The 27,485-nt window shown below is 41.7% G+C and overlaps 1 protein-coding gene across 1 annotated transcript in view; it reads right to left on the bottom strand.

Annotated features, from left to right (window-relative positions):
* Positions 1–2,457: 2,457 nt before the first annotated feature.
* Positions 2,458–27,485, bottom strand: part of RBM6 (RNA binding motif protein 6) — a 69,317-nt gene continuing 44,289 nt past the window's right edge. The window contains exons 6-21 of the mRNA XM_056858527.1: positions 26,913–26,987; positions 20,018–20,078; positions 19,148–19,447; positions 18,393–18,553; positions 17,310–17,407; positions 15,571–15,613; positions 13,658–13,715; positions 12,606–12,630; positions 12,486–12,552; positions 11,871–12,026; positions 9,872–9,961; positions 7,182–7,445; positions 6,124–6,198; positions 4,930–5,027; positions 4,092–4,221; positions 2,458–2,727 (exon numbers count right to left, since the gene is read on the bottom strand). Of these exons, the coding sequence (XP_056714505.1) occupies positions 2,602–2,727; positions 4,092–4,221; positions 4,930–5,027; positions 6,124–6,198; positions 7,182–7,445; positions 9,872–9,961; positions 11,871–12,026; positions 12,486–12,552; positions 12,606–12,630; positions 13,658–13,715; positions 15,571–15,613; positions 17,310–17,407; positions 18,393–18,553; positions 19,148–19,447; positions 20,018–20,078; positions 26,913–26,987 (1,827 nt within the window). The 3' untranslated portion in view covers positions 2,458–2,601. The remainder of the gene's footprint in view (positions 2,728–4,091; positions 4,222–4,929; positions 5,028–6,123; positions 6,199–7,181; positions 7,446–9,871; positions 9,962–11,870; positions 12,027–12,485; positions 12,553–12,605; positions 12,631–13,657; positions 13,716–15,570; positions 15,614–17,309; positions 17,408–18,392; positions 18,554–19,147; positions 19,448–20,017; positions 20,079–26,912; positions 26,988–27,485) is intronic.

Here is a 27,485-nt window from a genome sequence, read left to right on the forward strand (position 1 = left end):
CCCCATGTGCTAGACTGCACGGTGCTACCAGGTTGGTTATAAATTGTTGCTCTAGTACTACGTGTGAAGAGGGCCTTCTCAGCAGGTCAGTCTAGAGCCGTGTTGGCGAACCTATGGCACGGGTGCCACTTCCGGCACGCATAGCCCTTTCTGCCGGCACGCACGGTTCCTCCAAGCCGCTGGCCTTTCCGGCTCTGCCCCACCCCGGATGGGGGAGGCTGTAGCCCAGGGATGGGGAACCTCCGACATCATTGGCGGTGGCCCCAGGACTCTCCCACAGAAGCTGCCGCCATTGCCACCGCTGGAGCGTGCGCGGCCAGCCAGGCGGGTGGGAGAGAGGGGGAACAGAAGCCGAGCGCTCACACTCGGCATGGCCAGCGGCTTCTCCGGCGCCCTCTGGGCCTGTCGGGCGGAGGGCATGGCTGGTCAGTGGGTGCGAAGGAGGCGCCCTCTGCCCCACCCTGCTCGCCTCTCACAAGCCTGCCGCCGCGCCCCACCGAGTGGCAAATCCAAGGCAAAACCTCCCATGCATAAATGGCCTCTTTCTTTTTCTGTCTCCCTATGTCCTTTTCTTTCTCTCCCTTGCTCCATTTCTTTCTCCCTTTCTCTCTCTTTTTCTTTCTTTCTCTCCCTCCCTTCCTTCCCTTTCCCCCTCCCTTCCCTTCTTTCCTTCCTTCCTTCCTTCTTTCCCTCCAGCGGCTTCTCCGGCGCCTTCTGGGTCTGTGCGGGCGGAGGGGCGTGCAGTCCTATTCCACCTTTGAAGTGCCCACAAGCTATCCTCCAAACACCTTTCCATTTGTCTTGATATGTAGAGAGAAAACACTAAGGAACTAGTTGCCAATCTCCAGGTACTAGCTGGAGATCTGCTATTACAGGTGATCTCCAACCAATAGAGATCAGTTCCCCTGGAAAAAATTGCCACTTTGGCAATTGGACTCTATGGCACTGAAGTCCTTCCCCAAACCCCACCCTCCTCAGGCGCCACCCCAAAAACCTCCCACTCATGGCGAAGAGGAACTTGGCAACCCTAGCCTCTCCCTCTGGGCCCCCTCTGGGGGTGGTATTCAGGTTACATTGCCGCATTGGCACTCGGCGATAAATAAGTGGGTTTTTGGTTGCAGTTTGGGCACTTGGTCTCTAAAAGGTTCGCCATCACTGGTCTAGAGGTTCTCAGGAGGTCCTGAGTGGCAACTGGGGTTACCGGAGTACTTTCCAGGGAACCCTTGGTCTAAGGGAGTTCGCCAGCAAGGAAAGGCACCATTTTCCCCCTTCCTATTGTAACATAAGGTATGCCGTATGATCCTAAGCATGTTTACATGGAAGCAAGCCCCATGGAATTTAATGACAGCTGAAGTGTGCATAGAATTGCAGCCTTATAACTTGTTCATCCATAACCTCATACAAACTCTACCAGGAAGAGGTGTTTGTTCTAAACTGGGTTATGATTGAACTGGTGGGTCTGGAACTTCAGATGTTTGGGAACAGTCTGGAAACTAAGTAGACTATCAGTTCCAAGATAACACTAAATTAATTTAGAAATAATTTCAGCTGAAACCAACATTTTCAGGTAACATTTAAACTAGCAAATCAGTGTTGGGGCAAATTCCTATGAAACATGATTTACTTACAAGTAAACAAATTTAGAAATTAAGTTAATCTCATTGATGATTAAGCGGGTTAGATATTTCATTGTGTATAGAAATCTATTTACAATATCTTGAACTGTCTTCCAGTAAGTAATTAGTTCAAGATATTCTACTTATCGCAAAATTCTGGGAATACAATGATACCCAATATTTATCAGTGATACAGAAAATCCTGGATTCTAGTCAATACTGTAGTGTAGCTATCTAGGTACCATATTAAAAAGGTAAAGGTCCCCTGAGCAAGTACCAGGTCATTCCTGACCCATGGGGTGATGTCACATCCCGATGTTTACAAGGCAGACTTTGTTTGCAGGGTGATTTGCCAGTGCCTTCCCCAGTCATCTTCCCTTTACCCCCAACAAGCTGGGTACTCATTTGACTGACCTCGGAAGGATGGAAGGTTGAGTCAACCTTGAGCCGGCTACCAGAAACCAACTTCCGTTGGGATCAAACTCAGGTCGTGAGCAAAGCTTGGTCTGCAGTACTGCAGCTTACCACTCTGCGCCACGGGGCTCCTAGCTACCATATTAGTTTCGCTTAAAAGCACAGAGAGCATGATCTTTGAAACACTCCCACCATTAATACATTTCCAGTGCCACTTATGGAGGGGGAGATTCTCACAGCATTCTGTTATCAAAGAGTTGCTGTCTTACTGGAATTTCATGTTCAGCCGCTCTGAGCCTGGCTTTTGACTGGGAAGAGAGTGGGTTAATAAACTGAATTAATGATGATGTTGAGAAAGATTACTAAACAATTTTTCCAACAAGATTTAGGTCAAAGAAATTCAGGAAAAGGAAAAGACAACCAAACATTCACTTTTCTGTTTTATTCCAAAAACAAAACAAAAAAAGACACTTCAGCAGCAAAAAACATTGATTCAAAAAACCAGAGACAGACACAAAGAAGGACTGAGGGATAGAAGATGTGTTGGGTGTTGTGGGGTTGCTTTCAACATTTATTCAAGTTCCTTGTAGCGCGCAAACATGACTCTCCGCACAGCGTCTCGATAGGTTTCATTTGATTGCCTTCTGTTTGGTCTTCCTTGGCTCCCTAAGCCGGCTCCCTTCCTCCGACTTTCTGCCTGGAAAAAAAATTATAAAATTCTTTGCTTCTAGTAGTTCTAGCATCTAGTAGTTCTAGCATGCAGTAAACAAACAATTGTGCTTTTTTAAAAAAACAATTTTGCTAGGCAAGGAGCAGATATTATTATGTAACATATAAAGGTGTATTTTTTTGTCATCGAGTTGCATCCGGTTTTTGGCAACCCCGTAGGTTTTTCAAGGTAAGAGACGTTCAGATGTGATTTCGCCATTGCCTTCCTCTGCATAGCAACCCTGGTATTCCTTGGTATTCTCCCATCCAAATATTAATCAGGGCCCCAACCCTGCCTAGTTTCCAAGATCTGACAAGATCAAGCTATCCTGTGCTATCTACCAAACCCCATTTCAGCTATTTAAGCAAGCATAGTGTAATATTGTTTGAAAGAACAGGATAATAAGCAGTGAACATGTTCAATACCCAATTTGTAAATAAGGTTAAAGTCTTGTGTCTTTTCCATAGTGACATGATACTAACCTCACATTGGCAGATCCCTTACTAAAACTACCTCCAGTATCACAACTCACCACACCTACTTCCAACACACATACCATGTCTGTCACCAATGGAAGTAGAGACTGTGGTGAAATGCCTTACACTCTGGAATTATTGCCAAAGTTTGCAGCCCTAAAGGATAACCCCTGGGATACACACTGTATAGGCTCGGAGTTTATAAACTGCTTTTGCTAGATGGCAGGGAGGAGGGGTAAATGACAGTGACAGGCTGGGCTGGAGACCCAACGTGGCTCAATAACATACTCACAAACAAAAGGGAGTGGCATGGGAGATGAAGCAGGGCTGAAGGTGAATGTGGATGCAAGGCAGAGTATTTCATGGCAGGCGATCAGAAATGCTAAACACAGCAGTGACTTTATCAATTTATTTTTTTATTATTTCCATTTGTTATCCTGCTCTTCCCAGCCAAAGCCAAGCTCAGAGCCAGGAAACAAATTCTTACAAGTGGCACTGTGCACGTGCATGTATGTACCATCATCCCCAATATGTCTGGACACAGATAAATACTCCTTTGGGAAGCAAAAGACAACATGTTGTTTCGTGCCTTTTCCCACTCTTTAAGTGTCTTAAGTTAAAAGACTGACATAATTCTTCCAAAAGGCAGCTCTTCAGATAAGATCCAGAAAAAGCAGGAGGGCATCTTCTGGGTATGGAGTAGGAGTCATTGGGGGTGGGAGGTAGTTGTGAATTTCCTGCAGTGTGCGGGGGTTGGTCTAGATGACCATGGTGGTCCCTTCCAACTCTATGATTCTAAGAGGCTCACACAAGGATATATTGCTTATGCACTTCTATCTATGCTGAAGCCACAGAAAACAGAGATAGGAGCTTTACCTCTACTGGTGATGTCATGCCTTGTTCATTGCGCCCCAGACCAGAGCCTTCCTTCCAGCCCATTGCCTGCATCATGCGGCTTCCTTTGTTATTGCTGTCCTTCCTTCCTTTATCTGTGGGCTTATAGTCACTGCAAACAAATATTTATTTACTTCATTTCAAGCCCACCTTTCTAGCTAAGACTTAAAGCAGACTACAAAATATAAAAACACTAACAAACCAGACAGCAGAAGACATCCTGCAAATAATGCAATATGCCATGTAGCTACTAACATGAAAACATTTTCAAGAGGATGCACATCCATTGTATACCAGTGCATTTTACAGAATTGGAACATTAAGAGCAAGACTATCAGATCTGCCCAGAGGCTCATTCTTTAAAAGGTCTGATCCATAAAAGACATTAATTCTCCAGAGACACCTGGTAAAAAAACACCCTAAAATAGTATGCGCTTGGTCTCAATCTCTTTTTATGTATGCAAAAATGTATAATTCCTAAACATTAACATGGCACTGTTGAGTATCTTTTCACAAGTTGTTTAAAAATGAAAACCAGTATAATATAGTGGCTCTGAAGTTCTCTATAATCTCACCTTTGCCAGGAATTTACTTGGTGGCCTTAAGGAAGTCACTCTCAGCCTCAACTAGAGATAATACCCTATTTTTACAGGAATGGTGTAAAGATTACTAAAAATGTATGTAAAGTGCACTGAATGCTCAAGTGGTACATAAATGATAAGAATTAGTCACTGGAGTGCTTTGATGCTAGTTGCCTTAACCATTACAAACAACATGTAACAGAGATAACCTATTTCATGAGACAATCACATGCTATTACCTTTCAGAGTCCCTCAAGTACTTTGGCCGTTTTCTCTCTGGGGAATCACGTTCCCCAAATTTCTCTCTTCGGTCACTCCCCTTTTCTTTAAACCTTCCCTTTATAATATAATGCACAGTTAGTAAATAAGACAGAGTTAATCCACCCCCCCAAATTGGTTACCATTAACTCATCCCTTCATTTGAAATCTCTGTATTCGACCAATTATTCTCCAGACAGTGGAGAAAAATTCTCCTAGTCCCCCCTTTGTACTTCAACAGAACATCCCCCTTCAACATTCTGGATTTGAAACGTTATAGGTTGGTTCTACTGGAACACATCCATCTTATTAACTCTATGGCATTTTCAATGTGATATCAAAATACTTTTAAGAATAAGGAGTTAGCCACTGTTTACCACCCACATGTGGAGGAAAACAGAATGGTTAGCTTACAGGGATGTTTGTTTCCTTTCAAAGAATGTATTGACTTGAGTGCTGCCATTAATATATAACACTTGGATCACAATATACTGTGGCACACTGAGACCAGTCATCTCTCTTCCTGTGTGAGTATGAATCTTGCAGTTAGAGATTCAGCATCTTTTGGCAGTGCCATCATACATCCAAACATTTCCTTACCAAGGAGAGATGAACTTCTTGCTCTGGAGAGAAGCTTAAGATAATCCTATGGGAAATTCTTGAATTCCATGATAAGCAACTGCAGCCTCTACGCAGCAGAATAAAGAACCCCAGGGACTGGCATTTACCGCAAGCCCAGTTCCTAAACAATTCAGTTGTTCCATTCTGCTCCACTGGGAGCTTTCCACGACACATGGCTTTATTCTAAATTGCAGTCATACTACCACAGAGGAATGAGTGAAATATCAGTATTCTAAAGCCAGGAAGGGGAGTTACTGGGTCACACAAATAAGCAATGTATCACGTAAGTTCTGTATTCCTCGTGTCCCACGCTGTTTGCCCTCTGTGATGGGACCGTTTACAGTTGCTGTTGTATGAGAAAGGATGGTGATAGCTCGATTCACTTTCAATAGTCATTTCAGTCAGTAATCTAGATGCCCCTGCCTTGCACTCTGTATGCACATGCACAGTTCTGCAAGTAGGGAACTCTAGTGTTTTGTTTATGTATCTGAATCCTCCTTCAGCGCAGCCACGGCTCTACAGGGGCCATGCTAAGAACCCGCTTCCCCAGTTACCTCACGCTCTCGCCTCTCCAAATACGCCAACTCTTGCTCGGATCGTTTTATCTTCCGATGGATCTCCAGATTTTGCTGTCAGAAGAACAAAAAGTGGGGTGAAAAAATAGCTCTTTAATTGACTCATTTTATGCAGTGACAAATATTTCTTCTAGTCTTTTAGAATAGTTAGCTGATTGTCAAGTTTAACATGCAGCAAAAATTGGAATAAACAACTGATATTTGGAGATGAAACCAGGTTCATGCTAAATTCCTTCACACAAAAAAACTAAAGTTCTTAAGAATGCTAAATACAAGCAAAATATAAAAGAAATTCATCTTTTTCATTTGCCACTGATGGCCCAGTGTATACACACGCCATCTATTAATTAACCTTTCCTGATCTCTTCTTACATATATTCATGCCCCCACTCCAAGTGATTCCCACCTCCATTTTCATTACTTAAAACTTAGCATTTCTATAGTGCTTTCAGTGTTCATAGCACTTCAGCATTACATCTGCATTGCACGCAGGTTAATCCTAACCATGGTTAGCTCTCAACCATAATTTGAAGAAGCTATCAGTTTCAGTAGATTAATTGGGTTGGATCCCAAAAAATAATTTCTGCTGACGGAAGGATTTCCATAAGCTGAATACAACTTTCTCACCTCCTCCCTCCAGCAGCAGCCCAAAGTGCCCTGCTGTCCCCCAGGAGCAGCTTTCTAGAAGTGGACATTACTTTGGGCAGTGGGGAGTGAGAAAGTCATGCCTCACTGATGGAAATTTTTCAATCAACAGAAACACTCTATGGGATCCAAGCCCATATTGGGAGTTCTGGCTTTCCACAAACTATGCAAAACTGAATTATTCAAGAGGGCCTTTCTGCACAGGTAAGCAGGGCTCCACTGTACAAAATGAAGAGATGAGTTGCGGGGAGATTTTTAACCTCTCATCCTTCCACTGCAGGTAACTCAAGGAACCCATCCCTATCTAACCTGAGAGGCATTTATATCTAACTTCTTGCAGGAGCACAGGATGAACAACAGTATCCTCTTGAATGTATTCCTTCCCTTCTTACTTTGTGTAGGTTGGACAGTTGTTGATGCTTGATCAGTACGTCTTTATTTGGAAATTGCCTCCTGCAGAGTAAACATGCTAGCTTATTCCAGTCAGTCAGCTTGTCCTCATCACTTTCAGTCTTTTGAGGCAGTTCTTCCTGTTGCGCTGGTGGCCGTTGGGGCCGAGGCTGTGGCTCTCCTTCCTCTTCCTCCTCCTCCTCCTCATTGTCACTGTCTCCACCATACTCTCCTAAGAGCCCTATCAGAGGATTCACCACCTTTGGCTGTTAGGAATAAAAAGAGCTGAATGAGATCTATACTACCCCCTAGCTTATTCAACTATTCTGAGATGCCAGAAGTGACCTTGATGTATTCACTAGCTAATCAGCTTCAACCAGAGGAGACCCAGTGGGATATAGTGGTTACAGTATCGGCCTAGGCATTGGGAGACCCAGGTCTGAATCTCCACTCTGCCATGCAAGCTTGGCTGGGTGACATTGGGCTAGTACTCTCAGCCCTCACACAGGGCTATAGTAAGGATAAAATGGCTGCTCTTGTATTCCCCCCTCCCCCGCAATTGGGGAGAAAATTGGGGTATAAATGAAGTAAATGAATAGAGCCATTTTAGCCACAGAATTATGATATGGGCCCTACAATGAATAATGTGTTAAGAAAATGGATTGAGCTCTTGTCCTGCCTACAAAATACTGATTCTAGCATTCTGCACATTGCATTATGGATTCTTACATCATGATGCGAGTCCTGACTTTTTCAGGGATTCAGGGGATTTGACTCACTCAATCCAGCACAAGAGAGGAGTTGGTATTATAGATTATGATGACATGCGTCCTGATTCCACCAGGAGCAGAAGGGCACTTTTGGAACTAATCAGTAAACTCAACTGTCCCTGAAATTCTGCCATGAACTTCTTAACCATAAATTGAGAGCAGACTTGCCTTTCTCAAAACATGCAAATTCATGTTGGGCACAATATTTTAGCTGAAGCCTGGCTTCATAAAATGCATTGAACATATTATATAGAATGAGGTGGTAGAATTCCAGACTGTCCCATTTGAGGGTATCACTTAAAAAAAAAAAAAAAACCATCCCTGCATATAGCAACCAGAACATCAGGGAGCAAATTTAGCAAAAACCTCTCTCTGGGAACCCTCACTAGGAATATTAAATCCCAAAACTTGTTCTGTGTGATGCGCAGAAACAGCCCCAATGTTTGATTTATAAATGTAGAAGAATGAGGTGATTATGTTCTGAGGTAGTAAAATAAGATTATAGCACTGCAGAAAGGGATCCTATTTTTAATGCTCCCTTCTATAAAAAAGAACCAGAAAAAACCCCACCTATCTGCAAATAGAGAACTGGATTGGAACCTCCCCCCTGATTTTCTGACTTGCAAAGACAGGGTTTTTTTCTTGTGAAGGGAACAATCAAAACTGGCATTATCCAGCTAAAGTAGTACACTCTGTTCTACTACCTCAACCCTATCATCTCAGTCTGCCACAGGAATACATGACCCAAAGATCAGGCTGGATCCTAAGAGGTACCCGGGCACGGCTCCTATGGAGGCAGATCTTTCTTCCCCTCTGTCTTGTAGGACTGTAAGACCCTCCCCCCACTACCAATGCTGGGGGTGGGGTTACAGGAGCCTTGGGGACAAAATACCTATTTATTTCACTTCAGAGCCAAGGCACACATACCCGACCATTTTAATCTCAACCGTTTTAGAATCGTCAAGAGTTTTAGAATCGTCGGGACAAAATACTATTAGGGGGCTACAGCGAGAAGGAGAAAATGGGGTGAAATGTTCCCAAATTCCTCCTGTACTCACACAGCAAACACAGTGGAACAAGCTTTCTATTAGTGTAAGATGGAGGAGGGGCAAGTTTACCCAATTCTCCCTCCTTCCAGTCTCATGACATTTTCTCTTTGAGCCCCCCCACCCTCAGTTCCCAGCATTGCCTTTTAGAGGGCAGGAGAAGATGGGGAAAGATCACTGACTTTATTAACTCCCTTAAGCATCTCAGTGGAAATATGGAGTATACATTTATATGAATAAATAATAAATGCTTTGCAACGATGCACCATAGCACACGCTTCCCCTCTCATTCTGCATTAATACAGTCTACTTTTTCTTTCCAAAGCATGTGTGTCTTATTAACAAAAATTTAATATCATGAAGCCTGGAGCACTTATCAAAGTTTCCCTGGCAGTCTTCCTCATTTCCTTAATAATGTAATAACATCATTAGTCTTCAAATCATTCTCTGGGTCCTTTCTATTGTATCTGTGAAATTTCATCATTGTTTCCAGCACTTAACATTTAACAGTGGGTTTACAGGATTTCCAATCCCTCCTAATATTCCACGAATCTCAACCTTTGACAAGAGAGAAAAGAAATTTTGCAACATAAATATTCAGTGTGGCAATAGAAAAATTTGGAGGCCACTTATTTGTCAAATGCAATTCTGCAGAAAAATCAATCAGCAGCCTGTTCAGTGTTGTTTCAGCACAGAAGGGAACATGATACCTTTATCTCTATAAAGCTCTACCAGAGCTGAAAACTGTCACTAGCTGGTTGATTAATCACCATCAGCCAATTTCAGCAGGGCATTATGCCCCACCCTCACTGGAGAACAAATCTGCAATAAGGAGAAATTGTTCCAGATCACAAATGTCAAGTATAGCATTCTTACTGGGGGTGCACTCTCTTCTTTTTTCAGCGATGGAGGTAGTGGCTTTTTAAAGACGTCTTCCGCAGTAAGTTTCTCCTCTTGAGGATCACCCTGCAACATTAAGATTGGGCAGTAAATCTACAACCAAGAGTCCTCTGCTATCCCTTACTTTATAATTCTGTTGTCATAACCAATATCTTGGCCACTCCCCTTCCTTCTCTGCCCCTTTTACAAGGACAAGCATAAGCTCAGCAATCACAGACATTCACTTGGCTAAACTGAAAATGCCCTCTCGTTCCACAAATAAGGCATGCTGATTTTTTTAAAAAAAATAGAAGGATGGCACCATTAAGACTGTCCACAATCATGCTGTCCATTCCCAGAAATGTAAAGCGCTAAAGCTGTCAAGAGGTCTTAATACACAGAACGGCAACATGTTTGTTTTTGGCTGTATGTAGAAAATCACTTTCAGTTTCCCCTCCCAGACGATTGCATTCTAGGAGTTGCCTGGTGATGCCCCTCACCAACCCAAGGCAGGATATAAATCTACATTTATTTGCTCTCAAGAGTCAATACTCCCTTCGTCAGAGCAATCGCTTTTGAAAGCTTATACCTCAAAAATCTTGTTGGTCTGTAAGATGCTACTGGACTCAAATCTAGCTGTTCTGTTGCAGACAAACACAGCTACCCCGAAACTACATTTATTTGGTAACTCTTAGATTCATTGGGCATGTCACAATGAAAGTCAGGCCAGATTTAGCCCAGGCATTTCCTGTCTATGTGCAATCAGTTTTTAAATCAGTGTTTTTAAATCAGTGTTACCTGTTATTGCTGTACTTAGATACCCAATTTAACTCTTACCAGAAAACTTAAAACATTCTGTCTACACATTTTATCATGCCCTTTCTCCAAGGAGGTAATTGCCTCTCTATTTACCTGACAGATAATTCAAAACAATTTTCTCCTTCAGACTCTGTTCAAAGAGAGACAATTTTCATTTGCCAGGTACTCTGAAGTATCTGAATGTGCCAACAGATAGCTTCAGATTCCATTGCCATCTAGATGTCATGGATATTACTGCTGCAACCTGCTCGTTTGTCTGCTCTAGGAAGTCAAAGATTTTGCTCTCCAATATGAATAGATCTTGGAGTCCTTTTTGAACTGCCATGCAAATTACAATGTCCTGCCCTGCATCTTTCCATCTTGGCAGATCAATTCATACTGTATCTGTGTTTTTGGCCAGGAGGTGAAAAACTTTTTTCTTTTTTTTTTGGTTTCGTTTGGCATACCTTCAGTAATGGTTATCAGCCCTCCTCCGTAGTTCTGGTGTTGTTTGTGTATGCTGTTTTACTTAATTATTCTGTAATTTTAAATGTTTTTAACTGTTCTAATGATTTTATGAGAGCCAGCGTGGTGTAGTGGTTAACAGCAGCAGGACTCTAATCTAGAGAACGGGGTTTGATCTCCACTCCTCCACATGAAGCCTGCTGGGTGACCTCAGGCCAGTCAGTTCTCTCAGAACTCTCTCAGCCCACCCGGAGGCAGGCAATGGCAAACCACCTGTGAACATGTCTTGCCCTGAAAACCCTACAGGATCACCATAAGTCAGCTGTGACTTAACAGCACTTTCCACCACCAATGTTTTTATGTTTGCCACCTTGGGGACCCTTATAGGGTGGAAAAAAGGCATTAAAATGTTTTAAATAAATAAAAATAAATACAAGTATGTATATTCTGCTTCTTAGGTTTAATATATTTTACCTAAGAATTCATAAAACTGTATACTCCCTCAAGATTCTGTGATCTGTTTTGATCCATGGTCAAAAGTACTTCTCTGGTCAAGAAGAATTTGAGTTGCTAGAAAGAGTTGTAAGTTCGAGAGGAAATGGTGCTCTCCCATTGTGTATCTTGTAGGTTTCCAGATCTGCTTAGTTGCAAAGAGCATCCTACTGACTGAGACTGTGCTAGTTTGGGTAGCTTATGCAATTCACAAGAGGAGTTTCAAGATGCTGAGATTTACCTTGGCTGATTTGTTTCTGTGTCTCTCTCTTCTGTCTCTGTTATCCCTGCTAGATGACTCATCTCTGTCACTTGACCTTTCCTGGCTCTTGTGCCTCCTCCTTCCACTAGGTGGTGACTGTGGTGGAGATGCTTCCCGATCCATCGGTATTTCTCTCTGGAAGAAGGTATTTGGCACATAAGCATTATTGACAAAGGATTATTTTGTTAGAAAACAATGGGTTGGATCCAGCACAAGGGCCCTGCGCGGTCTGCACAAAGATCCCCATCTCTCTCCAGACCGCAGTAGTCATTTTCAGTCCTGGGAACGTTTATCCACTGGTATCGCAGAGCCTACATGGAGTAAGTGCTGTTCAGGCAAAGAGGCAAAAGGGAGCAATTTTGCCCTCTTCCCCTCCCCACTGCAGCCTCCCAACCCACATGGCTATCACTCAATGCGGGTCTTGTTACTTCAGGAATAAACTTTTCCAGAGTCAGAAATGGCTGCTAGCAGTGGGGAATGGTGGGAAGAACTGTGGCTATCAGCACTTCCTGCTGACAGATTGCAGACTCCAACCCAATTTTTCTTGCCATCTCATCACCAACAAAGGAAGAATATAGGTGTACATGCTCTCACCTGAGTATTAGGGTCATAGTATACCCCAGATATGGGGTCAAAATAATTTCCAGTATCTGGATCGAAAGAATGAAAAAAAAAGAAAAAAACAAACACAAAAAACAAAGAAAAAAAAAAAAAAAATATTTGGACACATCAGAAGAAGCTAAATGGAAAGAAATAAGGTCAAGGGTCATTCTTCCAAATATCTTACATATACTTTAAATAAAGCAGAGATGATCCAAGGTGTTTTGATGCCTAAGGCAGACAAGCCAAATGTCTCTCCCACCCCTGATGACGAAAATATAGAAAACTAAACAGAGAATTTCACGGTATCCCAGAACACACTGCCTGAGGAAGGCGACTTCACCTTGCCAGGTGATAAGTCTAGTCCTGAAAGACAATGGATGATGAAACATCAATCCAGATATTTTATAAGAGCCAGGAGGTCCCACAAGAAAATGTAAACGGAGGAGCAAATTCTCCACCTTTCCCTTTTCCCACCAGCCTGCTGCTTGTTCTGAAAATCCTCATCAACAAAATGCCCCAAGGGGGCTGCAGAGAGGAGGGGGAAACTGCCTCTTTCTCCACTGCTGCAAGCTGCCAATGGGAGGCGATTTCCCCACTTTAGACCCTGAAAAACCTTAGATTAACAGGCAATGAGAGTTTTTTGTTTGGTTTGAAAATATTAACACTTCCATATTTAAAGTGTTCTAAGTCTTCCTTCTATAGGTTTGGATCCAGTGATCCATCAGTAGAAAGAGCTGGTGGATGTGACTTTTTACCATGTTCCCATTCCCCTCCTTGTCCTAGAAAAGCAAATTCCTGTAGTAACGGGACCTGCATGAACTATTAGCCATAGGGGTCAGGGAGACAAATTGTCCATTCTCCTTCTGTCGGCAGAGTTGTATTTGTGAAACAGGGAGGAGAGGATGATTTCACCCCCTTTACTGTCCTCCATGAAGCCCCCCCCCCAACCCACAAGATTATTAGTCCAAGTGGGTTCTGCAAACCCAGAAACCATCTTTCCTGGAGGTGGAAGGGATTGCTGGGGGTAGGAAACACAGCAAAGGTGTGTGATCCTTGTACTAATGGATCACTGATTCCTACTCAACAGAAAATAGTTTTTCACAATTACAAACTGCATCAAGAACTAAGATCAATGGTAACAAGGAAACAAGGACATATCTTACAGTCTGATCTTCGTTTATGGGACTCAGCACCTCTCCTGTCCCTCATGCCCCTTCTGCCCTAAAATATAAAAGGCATCAAGTAAAGAAACATGGAAGCAAAACTTCTAGAGATTTTTTTCACATTTCCCTATGATACCAAAGCATTCCAAGCCAAGTAATGTATGGACTTTTTGTATCAAAAGTATCAGCATATACTTTGCTGCTGTTACTGCACAGCCAATAAAAAGTCACTAAGTTGACATCAAAAGGTTTTCATTGAGACCTGCTGTACAACAGAAGAATGTCTAGCTTTTTAACATCCACAAAACTGGAAGAGAATGAAACAAACAGATCCAAACAGATGTTTTAAAGAACATGCACCTTCCTTAGTGATCCTGTCCATGGCATACACGCTCATTACCAAGAGAGAATGGAGTCAGTGAATTGCCTGCACTACAGAGAACACCCATGAAGGAATAGAAGAAAAACAGACCCTTTCATTTGTTTTATGGATCCAGGAAGAAAGCCATCCTATCTCCCCTCCTGAATAGCCTACATTTTTTGGAGAGGGTTCTAGTTAGACAGTTCTGAAGTCTTATTTATTGCTTCTGTGAGACAAAGAAACCCTTAAGAGGTTCATAACCAATTCCACAACTTTTAACTCACCACTGCTGCTGTGCAAGTATTTCCCAAGAACACACATAAAATCTTTGGTGCAATTACTATCTCTCATCACATGGACTATATCAGTAAATGCAAATGGATTGTTCATTATTATCTCTGCTTTTATGTGGAACACTCCCCTTGCTGGAAATGGATAAGGTGCCGCATATAGATAGCAGCAAACATTTGAGGTTCTAAAGTGTCTCATCATGCAAAATTGGTCTTAGGGAAAAAAGCAGAAATCCAACATGCATCACTGTTGACTCTGCTCTGGACAATATCCACCATGTTGGAATCTTTTCATCTACTGTGCCTGCCATAATACCACTCATAACTGGACTAAGCAAATCTATTTTACCTTGAATATCTCCTGCGTGATGATAGCAAACCAAGCTAACTGAAGATCTGCATGGGGTGTAACACATAGTCTGCCATACTCTAAGCACCTGACACACCTGCTCTGTTAATCAACTGACTTCACTTCTAGCCACATTATTTTCAAAGGATTCAGGTTTTGCTGAAATGTGGTAAAAATAAATCTTTACTTGATACTGAATGTATATACTCTGTTACTTAAGCCACAAAAAGTAATTAAAATGATTATATTCCTATTACACATTGCTTTTTGTGCCTTAACTGCAAACATCAATGAGGGCATAACATGACTTATCAAGGCATGTCTACAACCTTATGTCTAGAACCTTCATATAACATAATGTTCTTTGAGTTTTGTGAGGAACATTTCCAATAGCTCTGTTGACATCAAAAATCTATAATTAGACTCTCGGATTACATTTACAGGTTACCCAAAGGAGAGAGACTAAGACAAAGTAAAGTCAGCCAACTTGTTTCTGTACAGCAAATGGGGATGTCAGCTCAAATTTCTTTTTTGCTTTTGCATGCATTCTCTATGATGCAAGTGGTTAACTAAGACAGTTTTGACTGCTAAGCGGGTTTAAGTAAAGGACAGGCCTACAGAGATAGTATTCGTAAGACATTTGAGAATGTGGGCAAACACTAAATCAATGTATTAAACCTCTTAGCCAATCCCTAAACTCCGTATGATGTTATGTAAGTAACATTAGTGCTAGTGGCTCATTCATAGTCCAGTATGGATTTGAATTCTTTACCAAACCATAGAGGAGCAGGCAAAATTGAAAATGCTTTACAGCTAGTGAAAAGGGCAGGGCAAACCACAGATAATTCACACTACCAGAAGGCAGCAGGCAATTCCCTCTGCATGCCATCACACATTATGTCATAAGGCTTACCTGGCTGTAGCGCGGAACATCCCCTTGATCGCCATACTCATTTCTAGCCAAAAGAAAGTGGGGGGAGAAAGCCATCTAGATTAATGAATTCAAGGGCACTGAATTTGCTTCATATGTGCTAAGTATTAATTCAGTTTAATCTCAGCAATTCCAGTGTGTTAGCTGCTCTATAAGAAACTGAATGAGAGCATAACAATCATACATCCATAGTATATTATATCTAGTAGTAAAATAGGTGGCTTGTGCCAAACATGAAAGCTGTAATGCCGTGACACCCACAGACAACACTGGGGTTTCTGCATGGTATGTAGAAAAACATAAGACTTTGAAAATAAGTAAAAAGGGGAAGGAAAATGCAAAACACTATGATCACTAATAGCTCCACAGGACATACTTCTTAGAAATTTTAATTGGCTGTTCTTAACATGTTTCATCAGACCGTAGCCTTGTACCACAAGGTACACTATCTATCCTACTTTATCATGTTACTTATCTGTTCGAACTTCCAACCTCTCTCATCATTCATTATTTGTTACTGCTAATTCTGTTGTTTTAAGATGGGAATTATGTCTTAACTTTTCTTCCTTCCTTTTCCCCTTTATATTGAAAATTTACATTTGAAAGATTTATGGAGAAATTCACACCTCAGCTCCACTCCCCGCATAATCTTTTCCTTAAGAAGGATCCCCAGTATGATTTTCCTTTCAGATATCTGAAGAAGTGAGCTGTGACTTATGAAAGGTCATATTGAAATAAATGTTGAAATAGTTTTTAATGTGACACTGGATTTTTATTTTATTTTGCTATAACAGACTAACACAACTACACCTTTACAATCATGACACAAGAGGGTACCAAAAGTTCAGAGCAGCTGAAAGTCAGTTTAGGGTGTGGGAGAAAAACAGCAGAGGATGGCAGGAACTTGGCTGCTCAGCCCAAATGCTTAAAGAGTCCTGCGATATTTTGTGGACTGTGGGGGGGTGGGGGCAGACTTTCCAAATCCTTTGTTCCTGCCATTCCCCATCTCCCATTCCTTTTGGTCCCTCAACTTGTTTCCTCTAATAGACACTTAACTATGAAATGTGCTTTCACCAAGACAGTGAAAGGGGCCTACCCACCGACAAGGCTAGAATTTCTGCAGACGTTGGGGAGTACCAGAGAAGTATTCATTTGTAAATTTTAAAAGAGAAAAATGCCAAAGGATAGCTAGATGAGAACTAGGCATGATCACTAAATTACAGTAGGCCCAGGAGAGAAATTAATATGCTCCAGCTCCTAAAAACTAACATTATTGCGGTGGGTATGAAGCACATATCCCCTACATTTCCACTCCCCATTCCCCAACACAGCACAAAGAGGGAGAAATAAAAGTACTCTTGTCTGTGCACTAACACTGTATGCTTAAGTTTGGATCTGGACAAATAGCTTAGCTCAAAGCATCAGCAATCAGTGCTAAAACCAAGCTTCAAGGCTAGGTGAACAGGGAACTACTCATTCCACCTCAAAGATCAGCTGTCTCGGTCTATGGGGGATTGTGAAATATCCCTCTTGATTAACATCCTTCAGCCTAAGGTAAGATACATGCCAATAATGATGCAACTTAATTTTTGTCAAAAATGGCTAGCCCAAAACTCCCCTTCAAAACTGTATTTAGGCATCAATCTGCATACTCAACCATCTACCATAACACATATGTAAAGGAAGACATGCAGTAGACCTTTTAGTAAGGCCTTTACTACCTTCTCTTTCCTGTGGCTAGGTTTACATCCACTGCCCGGCCATCAATGCTGATTGGGGGATCCAGGTCCTGTAAAACTTTCACTAACCGGAGCGCCTCCTGAGGAGAGAAGAATATATTTAAGGAGGGGAAAAGATCACTGTAAGTTGTTACATGTAACATTTATTTTACAATTTATATGGGGGTGTATTTAGTGTATTTCTTTACCATCTCTCCAAAACAATCTGCATAAGGCACCCCTTCTAAGCCCTCTATGGAAACTAACAGTGCAATTCTATGCAGAGTTGCCCCAGTCTAAGCCTATCTACTTCAGTGGATTGAGACTGAACTAATTCTGCATAGGACTGCACTGCAGAAATCTGATAATGAAATTCTGATTGGGTAGCTATTCAGGATGTCATGGACACATCTCAGTAGACTGATCCAGGTACATGTTCTGAGCTAGGAGGAAGAAAAGGAAAGGATCCTATATTTTTTGGGTGCTATCTACAGGACAATAAGGTGACAGAACTAATACCAATGATAACCAATTTTGAAAAATCCAAGAATCCCACAAAGCCCAAGTACAGTGAAGATCATAAAGCCTGTGTGACAGTATACAAAATGGAGAATGGAAAGCAATTGTCACGTGAACCTACATGCTGGAATTCTGTGTTACAGAAAATAGAAGAGTAATTCCTATCAGACACAACAAGCTGTTTTGGCATTTCATTTTCCTCCTCTGAGAAAAGTAAACTTATGGATAGTAAATCACTTCCTGGTGTTACTTGCAGCAGAACTAAAGCTGCACAAATAGCTTTGACTCAGTTAAAACAGCAAGTTGGATTTACTCATTAACGAGTATAATGCATTTAGAACGAACACTACACTAAAGTGTGATTCAATACCGGGTCATCATATAGCTCACACTAATCTCTAGCCTTGGATACGAAAGGCAGACACGAGCAAATTCACAAACTCCGCTACTATGAGAATTCTACACCAAAACATAGAAGCCAAAAGGTGGGGCTGTCACATATGGAAAAATTTGCATTAACAGCAGTAAAACATTATGGTGTAGAGCAAAAGACCAATGGAAACTTACAGCATGAGAGTCCAGTTCAATGAAGCCATAGGTGTAGCCCATCCGACCAGCCTTATTCTTCATGACACGCACACTTGAAGTGGAGAGGCGGACATACGGCGCCAGAAGACCCACAATGACTTCTGGAGGGGTGAAGCGAGGTATGCGCTTTAACATAACTGCTGTGAAATTTAACGAAAGGAGAAAAATATTATTTCAGGAACCGATACCCTTGAACATTAACCTTGACTCTCAATAAAGAACGCTCACAACGTGCTTGCAAACTGCCATCAACACCCATGAGACCAGGAACTTGAAATAAAACTGACCAAGGCTCTCTGAATGCTGACTGAACAAAAATAACGCACAACCTAACATAGCTGCTTTTAAAAACAGTCATCTCATGGTGGCCCAGGTTGTAGTAATCAAGTACATGTGATAGATAAGCAGCTACCCAGCCAGCTATTATGGTGAGCACTACCACTGCACAGATGAAAAACTGCTAGTAACGCTGCTTTGTTTTGAATTGCAACCAGATCTTCATGCCGATCAAAAGAGGTTTGACTACACAACGAACAGGCATTTCACATTTTTGCTAAGTTCTCAGCATCCCAATATTTTACCAGGCTCAGCCTCCTCTTTCAAGGCAAAAAATAATGCTGTTGAACTTGTAGCTGAGATTTAAGCATCTCTACTCAGTTAACTCAAATCCAGGGTCCATTATAAATGCCGTAAGACAAGGCAGCTGCAAAACTAATTAAAATAATCAAGCTTACTTTTACTCTCATCCTTCTGATGTTTGGTCTCCATGGCTTCTCTTCTTGAAGCATGTTCTTGGTTTTCCTTCCGGAATGGGCTCTTTTCTGGCTCTTTTTTCCTCTCCTGTGAAGACCGCTGCTCTCTGCTTTCATCCTTCTTCTTCAGCTCAGGTTCCTGAGGCTGGCCCTGCTGTTCAGGAGCAGGCTTCTGAGGAGGAGGTTCCTGGGGAGGATCAGGATTCTCAATAAGTTCTCCTTCTAGCGCAGATTCCTCAGGTAACTCTTGCTCCTCTTTTTTCCCAGGCTTATCTTCAACCACTAAGGAAACATAGATTAAGTCATTTCACTAAGTAGGATCAATGTGTTCTCTTTCAATCTCAACACCACTTTTTAAGCAATTTGCTGTTTGAAGGTATACACAGATGTCACAGCTAAGTACAAGGCAATTTCTTAGATTTCTACTAAAAAGGGAGGTGCTGGAACACATTGACACAACTGGGATAAAACAATTCTCATAGGAGGACAGCATTTACTTTTCACCAGTTGCTGTGATCTTTTTCTTCCCTCTCTGACGTCAGTAGTGCTTATATTCCAAATACACCCAAGCGTCCTCTTATCTCAGGCCAAAAAATCCCTTCCAAGTAAAAGCCATGAAAATTCAAGGGATGTCAAAAGTTCGCTATTCACCTATGTTTATTTTCCAAATTCTTTATTTTGTTTTAACTGATAAGACCTCCGAAACAGAATATAATTCTTGGTTTAATACTGCCAATATTTTCTATTACCTGCCATTCAATTCTTAATCAATTGAGAAGGCATGCTGACCTTTGTCCAAAACAAGCAAGCAAACAAACAAACAATTTAGAACTTTAACAAAAGTAGACTTACAATCTCTTGGAAGCCTGCAGTAATAACACGATGAACGATATCCTATTGTAGACACTTTGCACTGTAAGGAAGAAGACAGAGTGTAAGAAAGTAATACTTTAAAAGGCTCTTGTCCCTTCAGGATACGCTGCAGCTAGCATAACAGAACTAGAAAGATAATTTCTGATGAACAAGTTTTATTAGCACAAATTATACATTCTGGTGATAATTTTGGGCACTGCCAACCCATACTGCCTTGGTAGCATGTAGATGGAAAAAAAGATGCCATTCATCACATTAGTATTTTATCTCTTTCCTCCACCCCCGCTCCACAAGGAGCAACTAACAACATTGTGTTGGGGATGGGAAACATTAACATAAGGATGTCTTGGGTTTTTTCCCATTAGTGCCAATGCATTTATTTGCCCTTTAGGCCACAGGCAAGCTGCAGTGGATCACCACTATTGAGGCCTTAAGCTGAAGGAAATTTTGTTCCACTCTTCATAGTTGCACTGCACTGACAATAAATATCCATCTGGTGCAACAATAATTAATTGGAGTTTTACCTGTAATAAAACTTGCTAATAATTAAGCTTAATGAGTAATTCTAATGAAAATGCATAAACTAGAATAAATTCCTATCACTGATTGTTCTATCAAGACTAAAAAAATATATTGGCCATATGGGTTAAAGGACAAGAATGGGAAAAATGACGCAAACGATATCTCTTCTCATATTAGTATAAACATTCCCGGGATAAACTTCTAATCATGAAATTATTGCTGATAATCAGCAGCAGAAGGCAGTTATTATTTACATCTATTTATACAACACATAACATTTGGTAGTAATACAGCTGGCTTATCTTCATTAAAACACTCCTAGAATTCTTATGCAAGTTTAGAATTTGAGTACTAAGACACTGGCCCAGGAATACTCTATTATTAGAATACGTATACCTGAGAGTTTAGGCATGCCCTAAATCAAGACGGATGCTGTACTCCGAGCTCTCCTTTGAACTAAAGAATTTATAGCTCAAAAAGAATGTAAATAAGGGAGTCCTAGCATATACAACGAGATAAGAGAGGAGAAAAACTAAGAGAAGCAGAGGAGATAAAGTTTGAAATTTCAACACCGGTAAGACTGCTTTATTTATTGCACTCCTGGGGGAAAGCCTTGAGGCCGAAAAAAGCCTACTCATTAACTCCCCTAATCAGCTTCTAAAGATGGCAAAGAATATTAAGGAATTATCAGAACAAATATCTGCTCTTCAAAACACAGTGATAGCATTTCAAAATAAAATCAGTGAAGAAATTAAGTCTATAAAAGACGAGGTCGCCAAAGTGGGAAAAGAGTTGGTAGGGATTAAGCAAATAGTTACTTCCGCAAAAGAACCGGCAACAGAAAACGTGCAGAAGATTGATCATTTAAACCGGCAAATTACTGAACTCTCCGACCGCAACAGAAGGGCTAATTTAATTTTGGCAGGGATTTCTGAAGAGGTTTCTGCCAAGAATTTAGAAGGGACTCTTAAGGAATGGCTTGCAGATAATGGAGTCAAGCTTCAACCAGACGAAATAGAACGAGCACACCGCTTGCAAGGAAGAGGGAGGGGTGGAGCCCCCCGTGATGTTATAATCAAATTCACAAGAGAAAAGCTTCAACAACAAGTATATAAAGAACTGAAAAAGAGGAAGGACCTGCGCTTCAGAGGAAGAAGAGTGTGGGTGAGACAAGACTTTTGCCAAGAAACTCTCAAGAAAAAGAATTTAATGCATCCCTATGCCCAAAAATTGCATGCAAATAATGTAAAATTTACATGGGGTTACCCATCCTCAATAATTATTTTCCAAGATGGAAAGAAAAAGGGCTGAAAAATCCCAACTTGGCTTATACGCGGGTCAATACGGAATTTCGCGGAATTTCCAACGCATGGAGCCGCACTGAGTCTCCTGCCGCGCCAGTGCGCTCCCCCCTCCGCCGGCCAGCTGATGGGCGGGCTGTCCCGCCTCCCCCCACACCCCCACGCCTTCTGCTGGGCGGCAGCGGTTTCTTCCCCCTCCCCCACCACGCTGTCCCATCTTTCCCTGCTGCCCCGTCTGGCTGGCCAGCCCGGGGGCCTGGGAACATCGTCGGCGCCAATGGAGGTTTCCTGCCCTGCCCTCCCCCCCTGGATCACCTGGCCTGTGAGCTGGCCGTGCCCCCGGGGAGCCCCTCCCTGCCCTCCCCCCTATCCCCCAGCCTCTGGGCTGGCCGTGCCGCCGGAGGTTTCCTGCCCTGCCCTCCATGGATCACCCAGCCTGCGCGCTGGACGCGCCGCCGGGGAGCCCCTGCCCTGCCATCCCCCCGATCTCCCAGCCTCTGAGCTGGCCGCGCCGCCGGATGTTTCCTGCCCTGCCCCCCCCCATGGATCACCCAGCCTGCACGCTGGCCGCGCCGCCGGGGAGCCCCTGAACTGCCCTGCCCCCCGCTCCCCCAGCCTCCGCACTGGCTGCGCCGCCGGAGGTTTCCTGCCCTGCCCTCCCCCCCCATGGATCACCCGGCCTGCGCACTGGCCGCGCCGCCGGGGAGCCCCTGCCTGTACCTTCTGCTGGGCAGCGGCAGTTTGTTCCCCCCCCCCACCGCGCGGTCCCACCTTTCCCCGCGGTCCCGTCTGGCTGGCCAACCTGGGGGCCAGGAAACATTGTGGGCGCCTCGTCGGCGGTCCTCCCGCTCACCAGCTGATGAGCGGGCCTGTTGTTGCATCGCCGCCTCTCCCGGTGAGTAGGGGGTTCAAGGGCTCTTCCCCCTCCCCTCGTAGGATGGCGCTGGGATCAGGGTGGGCAGGAGGGCGACCCGGGGCAGGGGCGAGATCCTCCTCCCGCTCTAAAATGGCAGCCGCCATTTTAGAGCGCAGCATTATTGACCCTCGGCTTATACTTGGGTCAATAAAAAAATCCCTTTTCTGTGGTCCAATTCGGTGCCTCGGCTTATACCCGAGTATATACGGTAAGCGGTATACAATAGTAAATATTTACGCCCTGAACAAAGGACAAAAGAAGTTTTTATGTAGAATCTTTAAAAAAACCAAACAATTTTCAGAAGGGGAGATCATTATAGCAGGAGATCTTAATATCGATATTACAAAAGATAAAACAATAAATTTGGGGAAATGGGGTCTGAAAGAGGCGCATGAATTTATGGGCTTACATCCCAAACCCACTCACATATCTAGTAGACATAAAACAGCATCAAGCATAGATTACATAATCCTAGGGAAGAGCAGCAATATGAACATAAAAGGAATTATAACTCACCCAATTTTGATATCTGACCATGCCCCAATAAGTACTGAAATAGCAATAAACCAAGAACAACAAAAAAAGTCACTGGAGGTACAACAATCTAATAATGCCTAAGGAAGAAGATAGACAATATATGAAAGAGCAGATAAAGCTGTATTTTTAGGAAAACAGAGGGTCGGTCACTACTAATATCTTATGGGATGCTGCAAAGGTGGTGATAAGGGGATATTGCATAAAAAAAGAAAGAATTATAAAAAGAGAGTGGTACTCAAAAAGACAACAAAATCCAGGAATTGGAAAGGTTACAGAGTAAACAAACAAACAGATATAACCCTAATGTACTGAGACAAATTACAGAACTTAAAAAACAGATAGAGGTTTTAGATTTGGCAGCAATATGGAAAAGGGATGTTATGGTGAGGAATGAATTCCAAAGAAATAGCATAAACTCAGCAAAAAGACTGGCTAATTATCTGAAAAATAGAAAGGAAAAACAGAGGGTCAAAAGTATAAAAGTTAATAACCAAACATCACAAACCCTAAAGTAATTACGGAGGCGTTTGAGTCCTTTTACAAAAATTTATATAAGAAGAGGGACACAGTAGGTTTTGAAGAAGACATTAACTTAATATTGAAGGAGACCGAGAAAGTTAAATTGGAAGAGGATATCACATTGCAAGAGATAAGAGACATAATTAAAGAACTAAAAAAAGGCAAATCAGGTCTAGATGGGTTTACAGGCGAATTCTACAAGGAAATGGAAGAAATCCTAGCTCCAGAACTTCAGGCGGTGTTTAATGAAGTCTTGAAGGGCAAGAAAGCTCCAGACTCGTGGAGACAAACAGAAATAATAGTGATTTTAAAACCACAGAAAGACCCCGAAGAGGTAGGATCATATAGACCTATAAGCCTTCTCAACCAAGGCTATAAGATATTCACAAAAATATTAGCAAATAGACTAAAGAGGTTTATCCCAAATATAATAAAAGAGGACCAGTATGGATTTGTAAAAGACAGGAATATAGCACACCTTATAGAAATATAATTAACGTCCTGCAACATGACCAAAAAAAAAAAAAATTGGGCCTCCTGAAACTGGATGTATTCAAAGCCTTTGACACTCTTTCCCAAGAATACCTGTGGCTGGTTATGCGCAAATACGGAATAGGAAGTAATTATTTAAATGCAATCCAGGAGATATATAGGGATGGAACAGCAGTGGTGAAGGTTAACAATGATCACTCGCAAGTTTTTCAGATTCAGAGAGAAGTTCACCAAGACTGTCCGCTTTCGCCGCTCTTATTTATCATAGCGATAGAACAACTAGCAGAAAGGATAAAAAATAGCACAAGGATAGAAGGCTATAAGATCAAGGAAGAAGAAATGAAAATTAATTTATTTGCTGATGACATTATGGTTATTATGACAAACCCTAAAGAAGGAATAAAAGAAATAAAGATTATATTAGAAGACTTTGAAAGGTGTTCAGGGTTAAGAGTCAATATGGCTAAATCAGAAATTATATATGTCAATGTGAACAGGGACGGAAAAAAAAGAGATAAATAAAATTACAAATATAGGATTGGGAGCTAAAAAGTTTAAATACTTAGGTATAGTATTACAAAAGAATATTAATAGAATATCAGAGGTCAGTTATAATAACGTATGGAGAAAGATAGAGAAGGATATGAAAAGATGGAGAAATAAAACTTTAGGAATCTCCTCTAGAATCAGAAGTACTAAAATGTTCTGGGTGCCTAAGTTAACGTATTTATTTCAGATGATACCACTAGGAATTAGTACAAAAAAAATAGAACACTGGAATAGAATGATAAGAGGGTGGATATTCGATAGCAAAAAATGTAGAATTCAAAAAAGGTTGGTATATAGCCTTAGATCAGAACTGGGTTGGGGTGTCCCGGATTTGAATAGCTATTACGCCGCTTTTCAATTAAAGTCATTATTAGAGATAGGAGAAGAAAGTGATTAGAAATGGGTTAGATTTGAAAATAAGATTAACAGTGACATAGGAACATTTGGCATTTTCTCAAAGGTCATAAGTAAAGATTTAAAATTAACCATAGGGCCCAGACGCACAGCACTAGAGGTATGGAATAAATGGCAACCTTTATGATTAGGAAGGACCTCAAGATGGGCACCGCTAGAGACTATGCACACCGAAATAAGGGAATGTAAATGGTGGGAAACCCTAAGGTCAAAAAGGGCAAGAGTCCAGTAGCACCTTAAAGACTAACAAAAATATTTTCTGGTAGGGTATGAGCTTTCGTGAGCCACAGCTCACTTCTTCAGATACAGCTAGAATGTGAATCCATCTGTCTTTAAGTAGAGGAGAGTGAATTCAGACAAGCATTAGTATGTAAATGTTAACAGTATGTAAATATGAATAGCAGGCGTGATGGGATTAAGTGTGGTATGCAGAAGAGTCTGTGATGTCCAGGGGAGAGATGGGTGTGGAGAAATCAGCACTGGTAATGAGCCATGAATGCAAGGTCTTTATTCAGCCCAGGTAAATGCATTGACTTTAGTTTGAATATCAACTGTAATTCAGAAGTTTCTCTTTCCAATTTCCCTTTGAAATTCCTTTGTAAGAGAACTGCTACTCTTAAATCTGCAACAGAATGTGCTGGAAGGTTGAAATGTTCTCCCACTGGTTTTTGAATATTGTGGTTTCTGATGTCAGACTTATGTACATTTAATCTTTGTCTAAGAGACTGACCTGTTTGTCCAATGTAGATTGTACATGGGAAGATAAGAACATGGGAAGACTTCATGGGAAGATAAGAACAGGGAAATCACGAGTAGATGGAAGCCCTATTTAGAGTGGATACCAATGGAAGGAAAAAAAGACATTCGGTGGAAGATTCAGACTTTGTGCCCGTGGCTTTGGTTAAGAGACTAAAAATTATAAGGTGAAGGAGTGGAGTTAGGGAGGGGGATGGGTGGGATGGAAGGGAATGAGAAAAGTACGTTATACAAACAATGTATGTGGAAAAAGAAATATATATTTGAAACTTGTATAAAAAGAAATAATAATAAAAAATGGAACAAAAGAATACGTATTCCTCGCCTATTTTAGAATAAATACAGGAGTTTAAAATATCTAGATAAAACAGTTAAAAACAGGTAACATAAGAATTAACAGACAACACAAGGCCTTCTGGACTAAAAGTTTTCAAGTGATGGTGGAAGACTTAAAAATGTATCCACATTGAAGGTTAGGAAGGAACCATCCACAGTGCAATGGGGAAGAAGTTCCATTGGTATTTTTATGAGAAGACAACTAAACCCAGTAAAAACCGAGGTTAAGTGCATGCCTTCCCTTGCCAATGAGAAAGATTGTAATGCTAGGGGTATTTAGTTTTTAAATCAAAGAATAGATTGTGGGGTTGGGGGAAGTCTTATTTAAAAAAATCCCAAAGCCCAGACTGCTCATTTTGACCACCTGATAAAGGGACAAGGGGAAGGCAACCAGAAACCCTAGATTCTGATCAGATTGAAATTTCTCCCCCCAAAATTCATTCTTAGTCAGATCCAAAACCTTCAGTGAGCTGTTTAGCTCTAGACTTTTCCATGACCCTTTCTGAAACAAATTCTGTTCCCATATACTCACTCGTTTGCAGCGCCAGAATTCAAGGGACGGAGTGTATTCCAGAGTCACTGGCTTACCACCTATCACGAGTTTCCCCTGAAGGTATAAGAAAAAGATAGGGGGGGGGGAACTATTAATATATTGAACCATAAGATATGCAAGGAATAGACGGCAGCATTATGAGCATTATGGAAAAAGCCATCTAGCTCATTTAAATACCTGAAAGACCACAAATGAATGAAAACAAACAAGAAAATGTTGAATAGCTGATGCACTAACTATACCCTTTTTTTGAGTTTACAGGGCAAACTCGCATCCTTCATTCTGCAAAGTGGAAGAGGCCAAACAAAGAACCATCTACCATGGTAAACATACATAGGGATTCTATTAATTTTCTGTGTAGTGTGCCTTAAAGAGAATGAAAATAATCAAATTAAGTTTTGGCCATATGTTACATCTACAGAGTGGGCTTCAAGCAGGGCAAATTTAATGGGAAGAACCTTGTGCTCAGATCCTAAGCATTACATCTGTCTGCCTTCCTGCGACACTGGTTCAACACCTTTTGCTATGTTGTACGATACTATTTACACACAT

This window comes from Euleptes europaea, chromosome 1 (assembly GCF_029931775.1).
Source record: "Euleptes europaea isolate rEulEur1 chromosome 1, rEulEur1.hap1, whole genome shotgun sequence".
Taxonomy (NCBI): domain Eukaryota; kingdom Metazoa; phylum Chordata; class Lepidosauria; order Squamata; family Sphaerodactylidae; genus Euleptes; species Euleptes europaea.